Genomic DNA, 17,491 nt, shown 5'->3' with positions numbered 1-17,491 from the left:
TATTTTACAAATCATCAGCTTTACTGGCTGTTAACGATTTTTGTTTAATTATCAACAATTTTCAAACACTGATCTGAAAACTCTACAAACAGAGGCTCCTGCATGGCGGCCTTCATCGCATCGGCTTTGCTGTCTGCGCCGTCAATGGAGCGCAGTAACTGTCTCAGGTGGGGGTTGCACAGAAGGTCTCTCAGCTCTTTGGACTGACCTGCAGAGAAATAAAACAGGAATTACTTAATTACTTAGGAAATACCAGATCCATGTGGTCATTAGTGGGTTATATGAAGGAACGTGTGGTGTGAAGAGCAGACCAAAGGTACTGTCAGATTAATACCTAACAGCTGGAGCCTCTGCAGGGGCACTTTGTCAACAATGTCCTCCTCTTCCTGCAGAAGATCCTCAACAGTCCACGTCTCTGCAAAGAAAGGAAAGGAAAAAGTGTGTTTCACACAAGGCATTGGAAGATTGTGACGGTTGAACTGGGGTATTTCAATCAGTCCCTTTACGAGCATAGCAGAGCCGGAGAGTGTGAGCGTGAGTGTGTGTGTGGTAGAGAGTGACGGTGATTAGCCTCAGAGCGAGTACCTACTCTAGAGGCATAGTGAGTGTAACAAAGCTGTGCTTTCTGACCATGTTTGGAAAGCTGTAGCAGGAAAAGTTGAACCTCTCTGTCTCCTCGATTTCTGGTTTATGTAGAGGGAGAACCCGGAAATGAGTCAGGAAACGCAACGCTACCAACCCGCGGCTGAGCGGACCAATCACAGTGACTTGTAGTTGCAATTTTTGAGACCTACGTACGTATACCTATAGCGTTCATTGAACACAGAACTTTAAATTGGGCTTTGATCTAAAGGGACAATTAAATTCAAACACAACTTTGGAGGAAACTATTATTTTTCCAAAACAAGCATTCAGTACAGTGTAGTGTATTTCAATCTCTGCATTTAACCCATCCTAAGCATTAGGAGCAGTGGACAGCCACACGCAGCGTCCAGGGAGCAACTTGGGGTCAGTGTCTTGCCCAAGGACACTTTGAAATGTGTCTCTCTAGCTCAGTGAAATGCATAGCTTGGTGACATCAGATTACAGTAGATGGTAGTACATTGGTTACTATCAGTCTAAAGACAATACCTGTTCACAATTTTCATGATCAAATAAAGTGAATTCGCAAAAATATCATACAAGATGATAAGCACTGTTTACATGAATTTAACTTTTTTTATTTATTACTTTGTCCATGTTGCCCCACCTATTAGAATATATTTGATTTGTGCTCATGATATGATATAGACACACTATACACCAAAAAAATAGAATCAAAGGACTGATCAGAGAAATAATACCATACCGGTGTTGAAAGAATCCTTCACTTTAGGCTCAGTGGGTTCAGGCTGCTCAACAGGAAGGCAAGTGTCTATGGACAAATACAGAATTTTGATTGTGGATCAGCGCCCTCGTTTTATGATCGCAGCTCGTTTAAACAGCACATAACCACATCGCTTAAATACTGAGATCAAGCTTATTTACCTTTATGCCTCTTGTAACAGCCAAGTGAACAACTGTAAGAGAAAGAACACAATAATTATTTAAAAAAAGATATACAGTATATATCACATTTTGTTCTAAATACATTATTTTTAAATTAGTTGTAGCAAGTAGTTACAGTGTAAATAACATATAGCTTTTATAGGTTATATTTTATAGGTATGTTTAAATACGATTATTCTAAAAAGGGGATTCCATATATTAATAGTAAGTGTTTCCGAAGGTTAAAAAGAGTGAATTAATGAACTGTAACAAGTCATGGCTTGATTTGTTATTATACATTGTCAACAGACATTCTAATGTAATATTGTATATTACATACACATGTTCAGTGCCTATACATGCACTAATGAGGAGATGTCAGAGTGGGGGGGCTGCCCATGGAAAGGTGCCCCGAGCAACTGGGGGTTCGGTGCGTTGCTCAAGCTACCAGTCCACCACCACACTTTGGTCCGCCCTGGAACTCGGACCCGCGACCCTCCGGTTCCCAACCCAACGCCAAGCTGACTGAGGCACTGCCACCCCAACCCGACAATTCAAGACTCCAGTGTGTAAAAAAACATACACATCAATCAAATGATATATTAAAAAAAAGACATAAGGTGTCATCGTTTGTTCTCCAGCATAGTGGTCTACATGACGTCAAAACGCAAATGGTTTTGTCCTACGTAGGTTGCCGTCCCATGTGGTTGTGTTGTCTAATTCTGTTTTCACGTGTAAGGTCTACTCGTCTACTAAGTCGGGTTTTACGGACTTAATTTTACTGATGTTCCAGAACAACAGATAATATATTGCTCTCCATTCTCAAATAACGTTCCGTTTCTTACTTTAGCAAAACAACTCGGAAGCTAACGTTAAGGCTAGCTAGCTAGCTATCGTACAGAATTAAAGTTACTTACTATCTTATTTTGCAGGCTGGGCATCTGTATTTGGGTGTTTGTTCGCTGCACACACTGCATATCTGCATCCTGGCCAATAGAAGAAAAAATGAATAACGAACAAATTGGTCAATACCATAGACTGTTCTACCGTCAACACTACGCTAGCAGCTCATACATGTGTAAAGACCACGACGGAACCTATGACATCGGTTCCGGTTGCAAAACACTTCCTTCAAAATAAAAGCATGTGACTTCGTCCACGGTTCAGCCAGCAGTCCGGCACTACTTACACCCAAACACTGCTCTGCATCAGCTGAAGAACACTTGCCTAAAAGTTTCATTCATCATTGATTTATGTTTTTTTTAACATGTAATATTTAGGTTTGTATTACTATACGAGTAATATAAATAAAACAATCCAAGCTGGTTTAGTTATCATCATCTTTATTGAATTAAAATATAATATCTTCTGCCCCAGCAGAAATGACTCCATCTACCTCTACATGTTTATCATGCACACACCACTGACCTATAGCCCAACACAAACTATTGTTGCAAAGCTGGAGTTTGAGAGTAGCAGCTGTTGTTACAGAATATGAAATGGAGAGCTGTCTCGTGACTGATGACTGGACATGTCCCCGTGTCCCCGTGTCCATTCCCTGGGTCAGGGGAGGCGGAGAACCTCGGCCACGGTCAACATCACGAATCCAACTTTGTGTTCAGATCTGTGTGGAAATCAGAATGAAATAGTCATCACAGATCACATCCTGCAGATGTTTTGTATCATTAATTACTCGGCAGATTATTTTCTCAACCATGCCTAATAATGTGGACTATAAATAAAATATCAGAAAATGCTCAGAACAGGTTTATCACTATTTCCCAAATCCTATGTAGACATTTTCCAACAACAAAGTCTCACATATGAAAAGCTTGCCCATAAAAATGACCCAATTATCTAAATTATTGCCGGTTAATTATGTCGGTTGACTATTCGATTAATCGTTTCAGATACTTTTGTTTTTTTACGATGCTGTTATGTTGACAATTAATCCAACTATATCTAATAGAAGTTCAGATCAGTCACGGTTGCACCTGTGCACAAATGGAGCATGGTTGAATTTTATGATGATAAAGTAAATAAAATAGCTGAACAAAAACATGCAAACAAAGGGAAATGCTTGATGTAGGAGGTCCTTTTTTTCCCCATCACAAAGGCAGATTGTTGTGATTTTCCAACAATGAATTGACCCTATTTTCAGACTCCAGTTGTCACATTTTGAGGCAACTACTGCCACTATAGCTCACTCAGTAAGTGCGCTCGACCCATGTAGTCTGAGTCCTGCAGCGGCACGGGTTCGAATCCAGCCTGCGGACTTCTGCTGCGTGTCGTCCACCATCTCTCTCTCTCCTCCCCTTCACATCTGTAGAATATGTACCTAATAAAGGGATAACCCACCCCCCCTCTTCAAAAAAAGAGATGACACAGTTTTACCTGTTACTATCGAGGAAAAGCCATCAGGTCGACGAGCTCTTGGTTCTTCTGCGTTTCATTTCGCTGTTGTGGTATTTTTCTGCGATCTTCCTCTCGTGTCCGGCGGGGGAATGGCGGTTTGTGTTCAGCTCGATTTCTCTCTTGGATCTCCCTTTGCCACATGCATGACACGAGTATTCCAGCATATTATAATAGTCATATTGATCGTAATGTGCTTCCTCGAAAGAAACGAATCTTTCCATGTCTGTCGCCATTGGGAGACGGAACGCAGCCGTGTTTACCAGCCGAGTCTGGGAGCGAGTACACTAGTTGATGAAGTCACCAGCTGTGTTTATGTACATGGAGTCACGTGACTTTTTCCCCGAATGGGCTAAATATTTCTGAAATTTATGCTTTCGTATTGTGCTGGTTATATTTTGCTATATAGTGTTAGTTTGATCAACGTTACTTCCCTGTGTAGACCTTTTCTTTTCTCCCCATGTTCAAAGATTGAATGTTTTGTGTGTGTGCGCGAGGAATTTTTCTTTGGAGCATCGTTGCTCACACTGTGCTTACACACAAATCAACCAAAACTAAAATATACACACTAATATATACACACAGAACGTACATACTCTAAACAAAACAATATGAAGGCATGAGTGAACAAAGAGTTCAAGAAAAATTATTTAAATATGGAGCATAGTGCAAGGATATTGGGATAAATAGTATTGTGTTATTATATTACAATGTGAACAGTATGAACATTACGGACAGTTCTGAAAACAGAAAATGAGAATGATGAATGAATAACAAATAAGAGAGATGCGAGAATGGGAATGATGAGTAAATAGTAAATAATAAGTGAGATATGAGAATGATGAATAAATAAATAAATGAGCCTAATTGATTGAAATGTGTTTTGGGTATGAAAATAAATTCCTAAGAAAGTTATGATAATAATTGAGGCAACGTTGTAATGATAGAGATGACTAGACATCAGGGCACAGAACATAAAGAACATACATTCAACTTTTACTAGTATATGATGTAGCGAATTTAACACTGTGCGTTGGTAGAAACCAATGCATGGCCCGACGATTTGCATATTAGATGATTAAAATGCGTCCGCACAGAAAGTAGTGCTGAGTGTTTCTGTCCTCAGGGGCCCGCCCCTGACGGTGTGACACGTCCTGACGCTTTTCCACGTCGCAGCCCTGTCTCGGGCAACTCGCTGCGTATGTATGCGTGTCTCCAGCTAGGCCAGAGAGTGATGGCGGCGCCCGTCCTGAGAGTGTCCACCCCTCGGTGGGAAAGAATAGCTAGGCTTCTTGTTTGCGTGCTAGGCATACTGTTGTCTCTATACGCCTTTCACGTCGAGAGGGAAAAGGCTCGGGATGCGAGTTATAAGGCTATGTGCGACGTCAGCAGCTCCATCAGCTGTTCAAAAGTGTTCAGCTCAAGGTAATTTGAATTCAGCAAAGAGCGCTCAATGAAGCTGCTATTGTGGTAATCTGGGAAGGGCTGTCTAATGCTCTCAGCTAGCATGTGCCGGCTGCCCGCTACCGCTAAGGCTAACCTCACTATATAACTGCCGGCGTGCTGCAAGCTGGCTACTAGTTAAATAACCTGTGTGGATAAGTTAACTTTAAGCGTATCATTTAATAGGCACATCATTAGCTATTTAGCTCGATGAAGCTAACTTTGCTAACTGTTAGCTAACGCAACCCATCCATTTGTTAAGGTTATTGCTACTTCTTAGCCAGTTAGCTATCAACAGTGAGCCGTCAGCATTGTTAAATTAAATCAATGAAAGCTGACGGCAATGTTAACTGGTTGTACGGATACTCTATGTATGCAAGGCTAACACATCTGTAACACTAACTTTAGCACAAAAGTTGACTGTCGCTTATTCAGACTAACGTTATGACTAACGTTATGGTTGCATGTGTGTTGTTTCTGGACGAGTCCATTCATTCCGCCTGTCAGAACAAGCACTTTTAGTGGTTAACTGATTTAGCTAATGTCGATACTTTCGGGTAACTTTAACCTGTATCCTACTACCTGCTGTCACGCTGCTGTCACGCTGCTGTCATTAGCTGCCATGCTAATGTCACCAGGCAGCTAACAACAGTCAGTCCAAGGGGGTCCTTCCTACACCCTAGCCCCCTAAAGGGACAGTACAGTGCTCATAACTGCTCCAGAGGTCAGTGGAGGGGACTGTACCAACGTTACCATAAAGGTTCAGTCTCGTTGTCATTGTCTCACAGAGAGCTAACAGATAAAGCTGCGGCTAGTGTTTTATTTTGCTGTTGTTTCAGTTGGTTTCATTCACAAAGAACAGTTTGGAATAAAACCTCATTACAGTCTTTAGATCCCGGTTATGTAAAATCAACTCTGTCAGGTTGCCATACCAGATTGACTGTTTGCTACTACACATGACTCAAGCGAACTCCACCTATTTACTCCCCTTGATTGGAGATCTTTGCAGACCTGGAGAAAAGGCTCACAGCATGACTGGAATGCAATCTGTCTAGGACCTCTTACATATTTGTAGGATGAGTGAGTGAATTCACTGTCTGAGAGTATTGGGGACAGAGTCGTGTTTTTTGAGGAGTACCCAAGCAGACAGGATCACATTCACTACTTTGCACGTGTTTGACTTAATTTATTCTTGTTTTGAGCCCTGCAGAGCAGGCAGGCCATTTCAGACTATGTGAAAAAGAGTAATAGGTTAACTGAACATGTTGCTGAACATTCCCACTGAGTAAAAGTTACTGTTTTGAACTTAGCATAATGACTGCACACCTATCTTATCTGTTATTGTGCTTGATGTTGTGGTTTTCTTTGAAACAAATCCATCAGCACACAAATAATGTGGCAAACATAAAGGAATACGCCACTGTTTGGTGAAATAGGGTTTATCACGGTCTCCCCTAGCTGGAAATAGGGTGGACCAATGCATTTTTTGTCTCTGTGAATGCAATTTTTAAGTCTGGTGCAACACCTTCAGCGCCGCGGCTAGTTAGCTTAGCTTAGACTTCTCTTCATTAATCCTTTTGGGATAACTCCCGCAAGGAAATTTAAATTCCAGCATTCGTTTTTTGCAAGAAATACAGTAAAAGACAGTATAGAGAAAACAAAAATAACAGTAATAATAAATGTGCATATGGTAGCTGGCATTGTCAATGATGTCCAGCAGTTTGTCCAATGTCCTCTCTGCCACCGTCACCAGTGAGTCCAGCTTCATGCTGACCACGGAGCCGGCCCGCCTGATCAGTTTATCCAGCCTGTGGGTGTCCTTCTTCGATATGCTGCCCCCCCCCCCTCCCCCCAGCACACCACAGTGTAGAAGAGGACACTGGTGACCAGACTGGTAAAACATCCACAGCAGTATGCTGCAGATGTTAAAGGACCGCCGTCTGCTCAGGAAGTACAGCCTGCACTGTGTCTTCCTGTACAGGTGGCTGGTGTGTGTTGTCCAGTCCAGTTTGTCATCCAGCCCCAGCCCGGGGTATTTGTATGATTACAGCGTAGTGAATGGAATCATATGTTGCCGGTTAGCATGTTGTGAGTAAAAGTGAGCCAACAAAAAACAACAGCAACCAAATTACTTCTTGTAGCCTGCATGTTCACAAGTACAAATAGCAATGCAGATTAAGACCAGACCAGACCATGTCTCTGTGAATTATGGAGTGTGGTCTAGACCTTCTCTATCTGTAAAGTGTTCTAAGATAACTCTTGTTGTGATTTGCCATTATAAATCAAATTTAATTTAATTAACAAAACGATTTTTGTCTTTAAACACTTGCTTTAGTTAATTAAAGTGTAACTCTCGCCACTTTTTGTGGATGTATCCGAGTCAAACTTTCTTTTAAAAGCATAATTAGGATGGAAGCGCCAATTTTAAGATCCACCGTATTCTTGTTTTCAGTCAAATGGGACAGCTGGGGTTGCTACTATGATAGCATCAAAATCACTATTTTAAATCACTAAGAAGGCTCGACACAACATGAGACTTTGCCCCAAGTATCACCAGGGACTCTAAAACTCTCCTAAACGGGACTTTCTAATCACTGCCTAAGTTACTCTCTTAGTTGTTAAAAGATATAAATGTGGAAGATTCTAAATGTGCAATACATTGAAATATTCAGTCCTATTAATGGTTATAAAGTAGGATATGTCCAGAATAGCTATCCTAGATGTACTTGTTTTGGACTGTTGGTCAGACAAAACAACATTTGAAAGCGTCACTTCAGTTCTTTTAAAAAGTGTTTTGGGACTTTTTTTTAAAGATTATCTTTTGGGACTTTTCCCTTTTAATAGTTACAGTGGATAGACATGAGAGAGAGGGGGGACGACAGGCAGCAAAGGGGCCGCAGGTCAGATTCAAACCCCACATGGGGCACACACTCTTACTGGGGGGGGGCTAAAAGCCGCCCCTGTTTGGTGACTTTCTGTAGACAAAACAAAATCTGCAGATTAATCGCTAATGTAAATAATGCTTTGCTGCAGCCGCTGTTCACCAAACACTAAATTAGTTTTCTGTAAATCATAATTTGCCTGTCCTAAAAACCCCAAAAGCAGACCCTACCCAGCCGATCCTGGACCTGGGTTAAGTTGCTGCATACTGTTTTCTTTTGATCCCATATGGACTCATTTACTCGGACTCAGCTGTGATCCAGTGATTGGTTAGTCTCTGTACTCCTGAAGTAAAGGTATAACTGCCTTCTTTGCCGATGTGTTTGTGTGGTCTAGGTGGGGTCGAGGATTTGGACTCTTAGGCTCAATTTTCGGAAATGACAGTGCACTGAACCAACCCAACAGTGTCTACGGGATTGTCTTCTATGCCTTTCAGCTCCTACTAGGTAAGAGGTTATTTTATTCCCAGTAATCTGTTGGTTTTGTCAGACCTCCCTAGCCGTTACACCAGCAACTAATACTGCTCAAGACTCTGCCTTGCTCTGTCATCGCTCTGTTTCCCAAAACCTGACTCACATGACACTGACATCATATTCAGTGGCCACGCATAAATATGAATTTATAGTTAAACGGGAGGCTCATACTTTTTGAAGCTCACCTGACTGAACTGGGATCCATATTTTATGTGTCTTGGCCTTTATTTCAATTCATTCCTACTTATACCTCTTTCACACCAATGACCCGGGTCGGACCATACACCCTCAACAGATGATCTTGTGGACACTCAGTTTCTCCTCCGTTGCGTTTCATTCATTGCAACAGTAAACAAGGAAGTATACTCTAGTATCTATTTATGAGTTACTAGGTTTATCTGCTAAATAATCACTTCACACCCATTTCTAAAAACCTTCAAGAATGTATAAACACCCCTATACGTGTGGCATTCTGATCATTGCCAAAGATACTTTCTAATTTGTTGCAAGAAATAAACATGGTGGACAAAAGAGCATTTTGGATTTCAAGTCCAGCTGAAGTAATTAATCAGCTGATGATGAATCACTTAGATTGACAGAACTGTTTCCAGTTTCTAAAATGTGTTTTCTTTTGCTTTGCGTACTTTTGCTTTTCATACTTAACATTTTCCCAATGATGCTTGCATACTTTTTCTTTACTTTACTTTTAAGTAACATTTTCAATGCAGGACTGTGACATTTAACGGACATTTTTTACAGTGTGGTATTAGTGCTTTTGCTCAAGGATCTTAATACATCTTTAAGCACTAGTTCTAAGGTTGTCTTGTTTTCTTTCTTTTTTTTCTTCTTTTTTTTTTACAGTTAATTGCCTAAGCTCTAGTTTGTGTTTCTCGCCATAGGAATGACTGTCAGTGCAATGGCCGCCCTTATTCTCATGACGACATCCATCTTGTCGGTGGTGGGTTCGCTCTACCTGGGCTACATCCTCTACTTTGTCCTAAAGGACTTCTGCATCATCTGCATCACCACATATGCGCTGAACTTCATTCTCTTTATTCTCAACTACAAGCGACTGGTTTACTTGAACGAGGCCTGGAAGCAGAAGCTTCAGGCCAAGCAGGACTAAGCTGTCGAGAACGGCAAGGAAAGTTCGACAAACAACCGAAAGAAAAAAAATGAAATGTGACCTCTGAACATTTGACTTGCCACCAGGAGACCTTGCTTCCAAACAATGTTTATTCCGCTCTGTGTTCAAAAAAAAAAGAAGAAATTTAACTTAAATGTTGGGCCAGCCATCTCAATGTTGCAAACACGGAAGGATGTGTAAGAGAAAGATGATTTCCTTTTCATTTCTATTTCTCTGTGTGTGTGTGTGTGTGTGTGTGTGTGTGTGTGTGTGTGTGTGTCTGTGTCGAGCAAGCAAGCAGAAGCCCAAACTACAGAACGATGGACTACTCCTCTCTTTTGAACAAAAAGGATCGCAGAATGGAAGAAAACAGGACATTAAAAGTTAAAAAGGATTTACTTGAAATGGTTAGTAGGGTCCCATCACTGCACAGCGGATCTGCACTAAAACCCGGAACCGGATAATGGGTCCCAAAATTAGACAAACACTCATTAGGTTATCGTACAGTTTGCAGATAAGGTTCTATGGCATGGGGAGGGGGGGGGGGGGGGGGGGGGGGGGGGGGGGGGGGGGGGGGGGGTTAATGTATAGATTAACATTTATACAGAATAGTTTGTTTTCATGTTTACACTTTGTAGTACGTTTCTTTTATGAAGAGGACCACTAAAAATAAACAGGACAATGTGAGATATTGTGTGTGGATTCGTCAGATTGATTGTTTTGCAATTCTGTAAATAGCTGCTGAGCAATATTCCAGGCTAGATTGTGAGTTAGTGTTGACAAAAAAAAAAGTAAGAACACAAAACCCCACCAACCAAACGGGTGAAAACATCCGCAAATCTGGGAACAAAAAGCGCTAGAGGTCACTGTTAGAGGAGTGTGAGGATGCGCTCGGGCCATCTTCCGTCCTGTAGTCGTGGTCGGGCATGCGGTTCAGAGCTGTGTGGGTTTATTTGTTGTCAGTGGTGATCGTTTCATCCAAAGCAACTGACACAAGTCTTTCAAACAGAACTATGTGTTCTTTTCACCAAGTTAGCATAAAGTCACCCTTACATTTTATTTTGGGGTTGTTGTATGAAAAGCATTCCTGACCACCACACAGGTGGGATCCATAAAGACTTATGTGCCTAAAGGAGTGTTAAGGTGAATTACTTTTTTTTTTCCTTCCATGTTTTGTGTGGGGTGGGGGGTGGTGTGGGGAGGGGGAGTAATGTTAACACTAGTTGTCATAGTTTTATTGTCACAGGTCCAAGGCTTTATTTTTTATTCACACATTTCTTTGTAAAGTAACATACCAGTGAAGTGTTTCTCCCTCCCTGATAGTCTCGCGGTGGCGCAGGCTGCTACACTGTGATTGTCTGAAGTGTACGGTGGCGTCTCGCTGTTTAAATGCTCATCCGGCTTTAGTCCACTGTCCAGCCTGTATACATTTGATGTCACTTGAAGAGTAACGGTGATCTTGCCAAGCTGAGTTACAGTTCATTTGCAGGATGTGATCAAAACTTAGAAAATGTCACGTGTGTTTTATGTTGACGAGCAGCAGAGGCGTAACAAGGTGGAAGATTCTGTAAGACAACAAAACCGTGTGTTAAGCCATATGTGGAGGTTATGGGAAAGATTTCCAGGTTGCTGGTGTTTTTTTAATTAATTAATTTTAAGATGGAACAGCTGCAAACACTGAAGCTTTTCATGAAGTGGTTGATCTAACATAGCAAGGTCTGCATAGATCACAGTAAAGGGAAAGCAACCGCAGCTGCTGGTAGCGGCTTTGCTACAAATCCACAGGATTCAGATCAGTTCAGCACCAGCTGACCAGAGTAGGACCATTGTTCTCTTCTCCATCCACAATCCAATGATTAAAGTATCCAGATGCATGGTAGACCATCTCCTGGCTTTAAGCATATGTTGCCCATCGGACAATCTTACACACAAAGATCAAAGGTTGATAACAGTTGTAATAATGTGATTCATCTGTGGTGTAAAACCAGCTTTTTAACAGTTTTCCTCACTGTCTTCTAGTCTCCATCCCCCTTCACTTTAATATCCCTGACAGTTTGTTTTGTGTGGGTGGCGGTTGTTAAAGTGTTGATGATGGCGACTGCCAGGAAAGTAACCTCAGTGACGTGCTCCCTGGGATGACGTATGAAGTCATCGCTTGTCTGTTCAAATGGATATTGAGTTGATATTGGTTTCCCCCCCAGGATATTGTCAAAGTGAAAATGTTGTCAGTTGTAACCCATTTACTACGTGTGTATATAGGCTGTGTTACATCATTGTTACCCATTTTCCAAAGCTTAATGTGTGCTCTATATTCAAGATTTTTTTTTTAAATCAGGCAGACAATGGTTTCCATTGATTTCAAGTTGTGATGGGATGTTTTCTGCACTTAATCCTACACAGTATATACTGTCAGTGGTTGTCCTTTGGTTTTCAGTATAACTGATAACACGTGATGCAGTTTGGCAGCAATTTAGTACCCAATCTCAACATGTATTCAAATTCCATTCAGCAAAGCCAGAGGTGTCGTCTTTTAATTTTGTTTTTAATTCCATGCATTCTCCTTCCTTGTCAAAACATGGTGCCTACATTACCCACAATGCAACCCCACTGCTGACAGTTTGGCTGGAGAGTTGATGTTTCATGCGATTTATTTTTATTTGTTTTACACATTCATATACCTTGAATAAAAATACTATAACAAATGAATTTAGTGATGGATTCTAAACAGATGAAATGTAGGTTCAGGATGTGAAGCGTTGGACCTCAGTGTAGGCTTTTTAGTTTTCTCTACCCCAAAAATGTTTAGTACTGTTCAGGGGGTATTGGGATGACAACCCTTATAAAGAGGTACATTGCTGAAATTTTTTTCGAACCACTTTGCTAGCTAAGAGGGTTCCAGAGTCTTTCTAACTCCCCAGAAGGTTTCACATGTACATTAGAACTCCACAACACCTGTACACAGTGTCAAATCTGTGGAGAGTTGATTTTCATGCCAGACAGAACAGAACGGGAACCAATGGCTGCCTGGATGGAGACTTCTCATTTGAACACTGGTTGGCTTTGGAAAATGGTTGGCAGTGATGGTCCGTTGACATGATTGGTAGTAAACTGGCAAAAACACGCAAGCACCAACACTCCTTTTTAACAAACTGTGGCTATCCAGAGAACGATTTAAATGTTTGCCTCATCTGTAAGATCTTCCTTAAACAGTATTGCCTTGTCGGGCTCACATCAGGTTCTGTTTCAGCTCTACTCGGAATAAGATTAACAACCACACTGTTGTCTTTGTCTGGGAAAGTCTGTGCACTCACACATAAGACAAGTCTTTTATGGATTCACTTGCCCAAGTCAAACTGACACAACTGAGTTTTCTGTGGCAACAACTCTAGGTCCTGTGAGTATCAATTATAGAACGGACAAGTGTACTGTAGGTAGTTTATCAATATGCTCCATTCCAGTCATATGCAAGCCTATTCCACTACTAGTGTGCAGTTACTTTAAAGAAATGGATAAGGAATTTGGATGTTGAGTCAAAAGTTTGAAATCTATGGCCGGTAACACGTGATGATGTCAAAAAGGAGGTCAAAATAATCGATAGTGCATTCTCATGAATATCCATTTAGGCCCTGAGGTATAACTGCCATGTTAGTTGCATCACCAATGCCAACAAAAGTGCCTTCTGTTTGATCACTAGGCCTTGAGCCAAAGACGAGCAACAGTGATAGCCTTGTAAAATGAAGAATGGTAAATGTAACGGGCGCTTCTGTTTGCCTTCCTTAAAATGTAATCCGACAAATTGGTAAATCCCAAAGATTTGACATCCAGTATCGATGCAAAAGTCCATTCAGAATGCCAGACAAATTGCCCTGTCAAAATAATGGTCACTCCCTTTTTTTCCTCCTCAACTTCACTAATTTTTGATTTTGTCTAGCTAGAACATGGTTAGCTTAGAATACTGTTTAAACTACATGATTGTAATGTCATTTCTCATCATTACTTATGCCCTTTAGCTGTACAGACTGTTAACATTCTGGGTTATTTTAGTAAAAGGTGGGGTTGGAGGGCTAGGAATCCATGTGTCAGCATAAAATGTTCATTGAATTTATTTGTGGAGGAAAACTTACCGGGTTTGCTTCTGTATTGCCAAATATGTTTTAAAATGCTGTATTTTCTTACATGGAAAAGTGTTACATGAATGGTAAGAGGATGCAAAAATAAGTTTAAATCCAACTTACTTTAAGGGAAAACAGTGGAAAAGGTTGACATGGAAACACTTATAATTGTGTCATTGTCATGTGGAAATGATCTACCATTAAAACATTCCCTCTGAAACTACCTGTCATTTTAGCTTATTTGAATGAAATTAATTGTTAAACATAACAGAGTGACTGAACTGAAAGGGGATCACAGCTAAATGTAAGACTTTTGTTACTGTGACATTAAAGGATTGGTGCACACCTTGTCTACCTGTCTCAGAACGGTGTTGGTGAGAAAGGCTCCCATCAGGTCCAACTCGATGCAGATCCACTTTATTGGCTTAGTTGAAATGTTTTAAGGACGTTGAAAGAGCAGTGTGTTTAATTGTGCAACCTTTTGTTGCGCAACAGTTATTGTGTAAATAGCAAATTGCAGCATTTCCCTAAATCTGGCAATTGGATTTATTTAGTACTTTGTATATAATTCTTTAAGTTCTTATTTTAACATTTACTTACATTGTTAAAAGGTCCTATGGCATGAAAATTTCACTTTGTTTTTTTATTTAGTTAATATACGTTCCCCCAGCCTGCCTATGCCCCCCCCCCCCGTGGCTAGAAATGGTGACAGGTGTAAACCGGTCCCTGGGTATCCTGCTCTGCCTTTGAGACAATTAAAGCTCTGTTGGGCCAATCTGGAATCTTACCCCTTATGAGGTCATAAGGGGCAAGGTTTCTCTTAATATAAAATGTCTCAAACATCTTGTAAGTAAGTACACTGTCATGGTAGCTTTCTAAATGTTTGAAAGAAATCTAAAACTAGTTTTAAATATTCAGGGTTCATCTGGCTGCTATGTATTTTTACTCTGATTGCAGTCATGCCACCATGAGTCTGCAACGGAGGTACAACGCGGGAATAAAGCCTGACATCCGGAGCATCAGGCTATTTATTTTTTTTTTGCGGGGAATTAGCCATTCCATTCCTCGACAGTTGTAGCCAGACCTTTTTTTGCTGTGGATGCGAGACTATGCCATCAACGCATCTCTTATTTATTATTTTGCATTTTTGACCGTGACTTAAAAGACTGCAAACTACTAAAATGTGCAATACAACACTGGGTGGGAAAGAAAACAGCTTGCATATTGAGTACATATAGTCTTTAATAGCATAATTCATATCAAAATTGATTCTCTTTCTTGATATTTATAAAAATAAAACACTTATGATTACATACAGCATTGCAATTCACATTAAAAGTACATGTTTTAAGTATTTTAAAAACATGCTGACACCAAAGGCTAAGAAACGACCATAGCTTCAACAGTTGTTAAATTAAACTGCTAAAACACTATTTTGTTGTGTTTATTTGAGAGTGTCCCCAAACACATGAAGGAAAAGAAAACCGAGATGATGTGGTAACCCCCTTCCCTAACAGTGTCTTTGTAATGTGATGTGCTTTGTCTGCCAGGTGGACTCCTCTCACCGGACTGCAGGAAAGGTCAGAGCTAGTCACTGATGAAGGATTTTGATTGGCTGTTGACTTTTTCTGTGGAAAGCACTGCCTCACATATGTGTATCAGAACTATATGAAGTGGTACCCCTTCATTCTTCTGATCCTAATACTATCCTATAACCCATTTTTTGTCAGCATGAAAAAAGAAATTATGTGCTTGAAAAAATGTTATAGGTGCGCTCGACTACACCTAGAAACTAGGCCTGCACTGATTAATCGTTATAAAACCGCCATCTTGATTCACCCTGTTCACGATTTCATTTTTTAATAACTTTCTTGTATGACTTTGAATTTTTATTTAATTTTACAAGCCGACCGCATCACAGACACTACTACTGTCTTCTGTGAGTGTTAGACAGCATATAAAATAGGTTTTAAAGTGGTCCCATGCGCTGTGATGCTCTCCCTTCTCTTCATTGAAGCCTCTGTGTTTACAGGCTTGGGGTGATGAGTAATGTGCATTAGGTGCCAAAAACAAATCTATGTTTGATACTGCCAATTTGTTTGGTTTTTGTCATGGTTCATGTGTGCCATAGACATTACACTTCGTGAGAAAAGAAAATCGTGATATCAATTCGAAGCAAAAAAAAAAAGAACTCGAGATTCATGTTTTTCCTCAAATCGTGCAGGCCTACTAGAAACTGGCACGATGTTACCAGCATTTTTTTCCTATGAGGCAAAGTGTTTACTGGGAGTCGGGCCTGTCCTGGAATGCGTGCACCAACTGGCGGGTGTCAGAACGTGCAGGGGTACTTGGTCCAAACAGGGAGCCTGCCCGTTTCATTTGCTAGTCTCCAGTACCTGTCTTTCAGGATGAATGCTGCTGCTTTGGGCTGCCTTTCCCTGGTGAAAATCCCCTTCTTGTTGCCCACCACTCGTGTGATCTCTGCAGACACAAGAGGGATCAACAAGAACCGTGTCATGCACAGGACACAAACACAAGGCAACCTTTGGAATTGTTATGGAACATAAGGAATCTGGTTACTAATATCCCTGCATGATTCAAGGGTTTTAAGGTTAATGATCATCCGTGCAGGAGTCTCTTCGACTCGTGTTTTCTGTGTTTTCCAGATGAACAACCTGCTGGTGTCCTGTAAACTACAACCTGACCGGCAGTAATTCTAGATTTAAGAATGATCTGTGCATTGGACGTCACTGTGACAGACTTTAAGTTGATTTCATCTACTTTGATGCCCCTCTAGCTGGTGGCGCTCTAAGTGACAGCCTAAAACAGCCCTATCTACAGGTTTAACAGAACCCTCAATATATTGTAGAAATGGAGGGCAATAATAAGCAGTTCTGGTTCTACAGGTTGTGCTCTCCAGCTGCAGTACCTTGTGCAGTCATGAAGTCGGCAAAGTTCCAGATGAGTTCACCAATCACATACTGCTTCCTCTTCTGGTCAAACACGTTGTGGTAGCTCTGCAGGACTGCCTTCTGGTACTCCTCAGAAAACATCAAGGGCGGATCCTGGAGAGTGAAAAGACAGTTTCTTACCCCCGCAGTTCCCATGGTTCTGGTCAAGTGAAGTAGAACTTTACTTGTTCCCAGTGGGACAATTGGCTTCGCCGCAGTGACAACTATATTTATCAAGCTGATGTTACCTTAACCAACTTGAGTTTAACAGTGAGATGGCTGAGGGTATGAATGAGTGAACTGTATGTATCTTGTTGGCTTTGACTAGTGGGTATTTGAAGCGGGAACCAGAAGACGGGGTCTGAAACTCTTGGTGCAGGGGGTGGGTGCTGTCAGACAGAATAGATTCAGCTTTCTTTAGGGGGATCTTTTTTTTTTTTTTTAATACAACTGTTAACGAAAGCAGAATCCATGCAAATTATAATTGCTGGTGCGCTGCTGTCAGGT

At 41.0% G+C, this 17,491-nt stretch overlaps 3 protein-coding genes and 1 long non-coding RNA gene across 4 annotated transcripts in view; 2 read left to right on the top strand and 2 right to left on the bottom strand.

The window, feature by feature from the left end:
* znhit3 (zinc finger, HIT-type containing 3) lies at nucleotides 1–2,667 on the bottom strand. Its single transcript, XM_034890932.1, has 5 exons — nucleotides 2,445–2,667; nucleotides 1,528–1,559; nucleotides 1,349–1,414; nucleotides 335–415; nucleotides 1–208 (listed from the first exon to the last, which is right to left on the bottom strand). The coding sequence occupies exons 1-5, from the start codon at nucleotides 2,510–2,512 to the stop codon at nucleotides 45–47; spliced, it is 411 nt and encodes a 136-aa protein (XP_034746823.1). The 5' UTR covers nucleotides 2,513–2,667; the 3' UTR covers nucleotides 1–44.
* A 2,407-nt stretch (nucleotides 2,668–5,074) lies between these two features.
* On the top strand, nucleotides 5,075–10,402 carry vkorc1l1 (vitamin K epoxide reductase complex, subunit 1-like 1). The gene is made up of 3 exons (XM_034890931.1): nucleotides 5,075–5,364; nucleotides 8,659–8,768; nucleotides 9,695–10,402. Exons 1-3 carry the CDS (start codon nucleotides 5,141–5,143, stop codon nucleotides 9,919–9,921), a joined length of 561 nt encoding a protein of 186 aa, XP_034746822.1. The 5' UTR covers nucleotides 5,075–5,140; the 3' UTR covers nucleotides 9,922–10,402.
* Nucleotides 10,403–12,878: 2,476 nt separating this feature from the next.
* The window catches only part of LOC117956085, an 8,457-nt gene continuing 3,844 nt past the window's right edge, over nucleotides 12,879–17,491 (top strand). The window contains exons 1-2 of the long non-coding RNA XR_004659176.1: nucleotides 12,879–13,490; nucleotides 14,529–14,535. This is a non-coding gene — a long non-coding RNA (uncharacterized LOC117956085). The remainder of the gene's footprint in view (nucleotides 13,491–14,528; nucleotides 14,536–17,491) is intronic.
* The window catches only part of gusb (glucuronidase, beta), a 9,746-nt gene continuing 8,691 nt past the window's right edge, over nucleotides 16,437–17,491 (bottom strand). Inside the window, exon 10 of the mRNA XM_034890934.1 lies at nucleotides 16,437–16,514. Coding sequence (XP_034746825.1) covers nucleotides 16,437–16,514 — 78 coding nt within the window. The remainder of the gene's footprint in view (nucleotides 16,515–17,491) is intronic.

Source organism: Etheostoma cragini, chromosome 13 (genome assembly GCF_013103735.1).
Source record: "Etheostoma cragini isolate CJK2018 chromosome 13, CSU_Ecrag_1.0, whole genome shotgun sequence".
Lineage (NCBI taxonomy): Eukaryota > Metazoa > Chordata > Actinopteri > Perciformes > Percidae > Etheostoma > Etheostoma cragini.
This window is presented reverse-complemented; position numbering and strand designations above follow the sequence as displayed.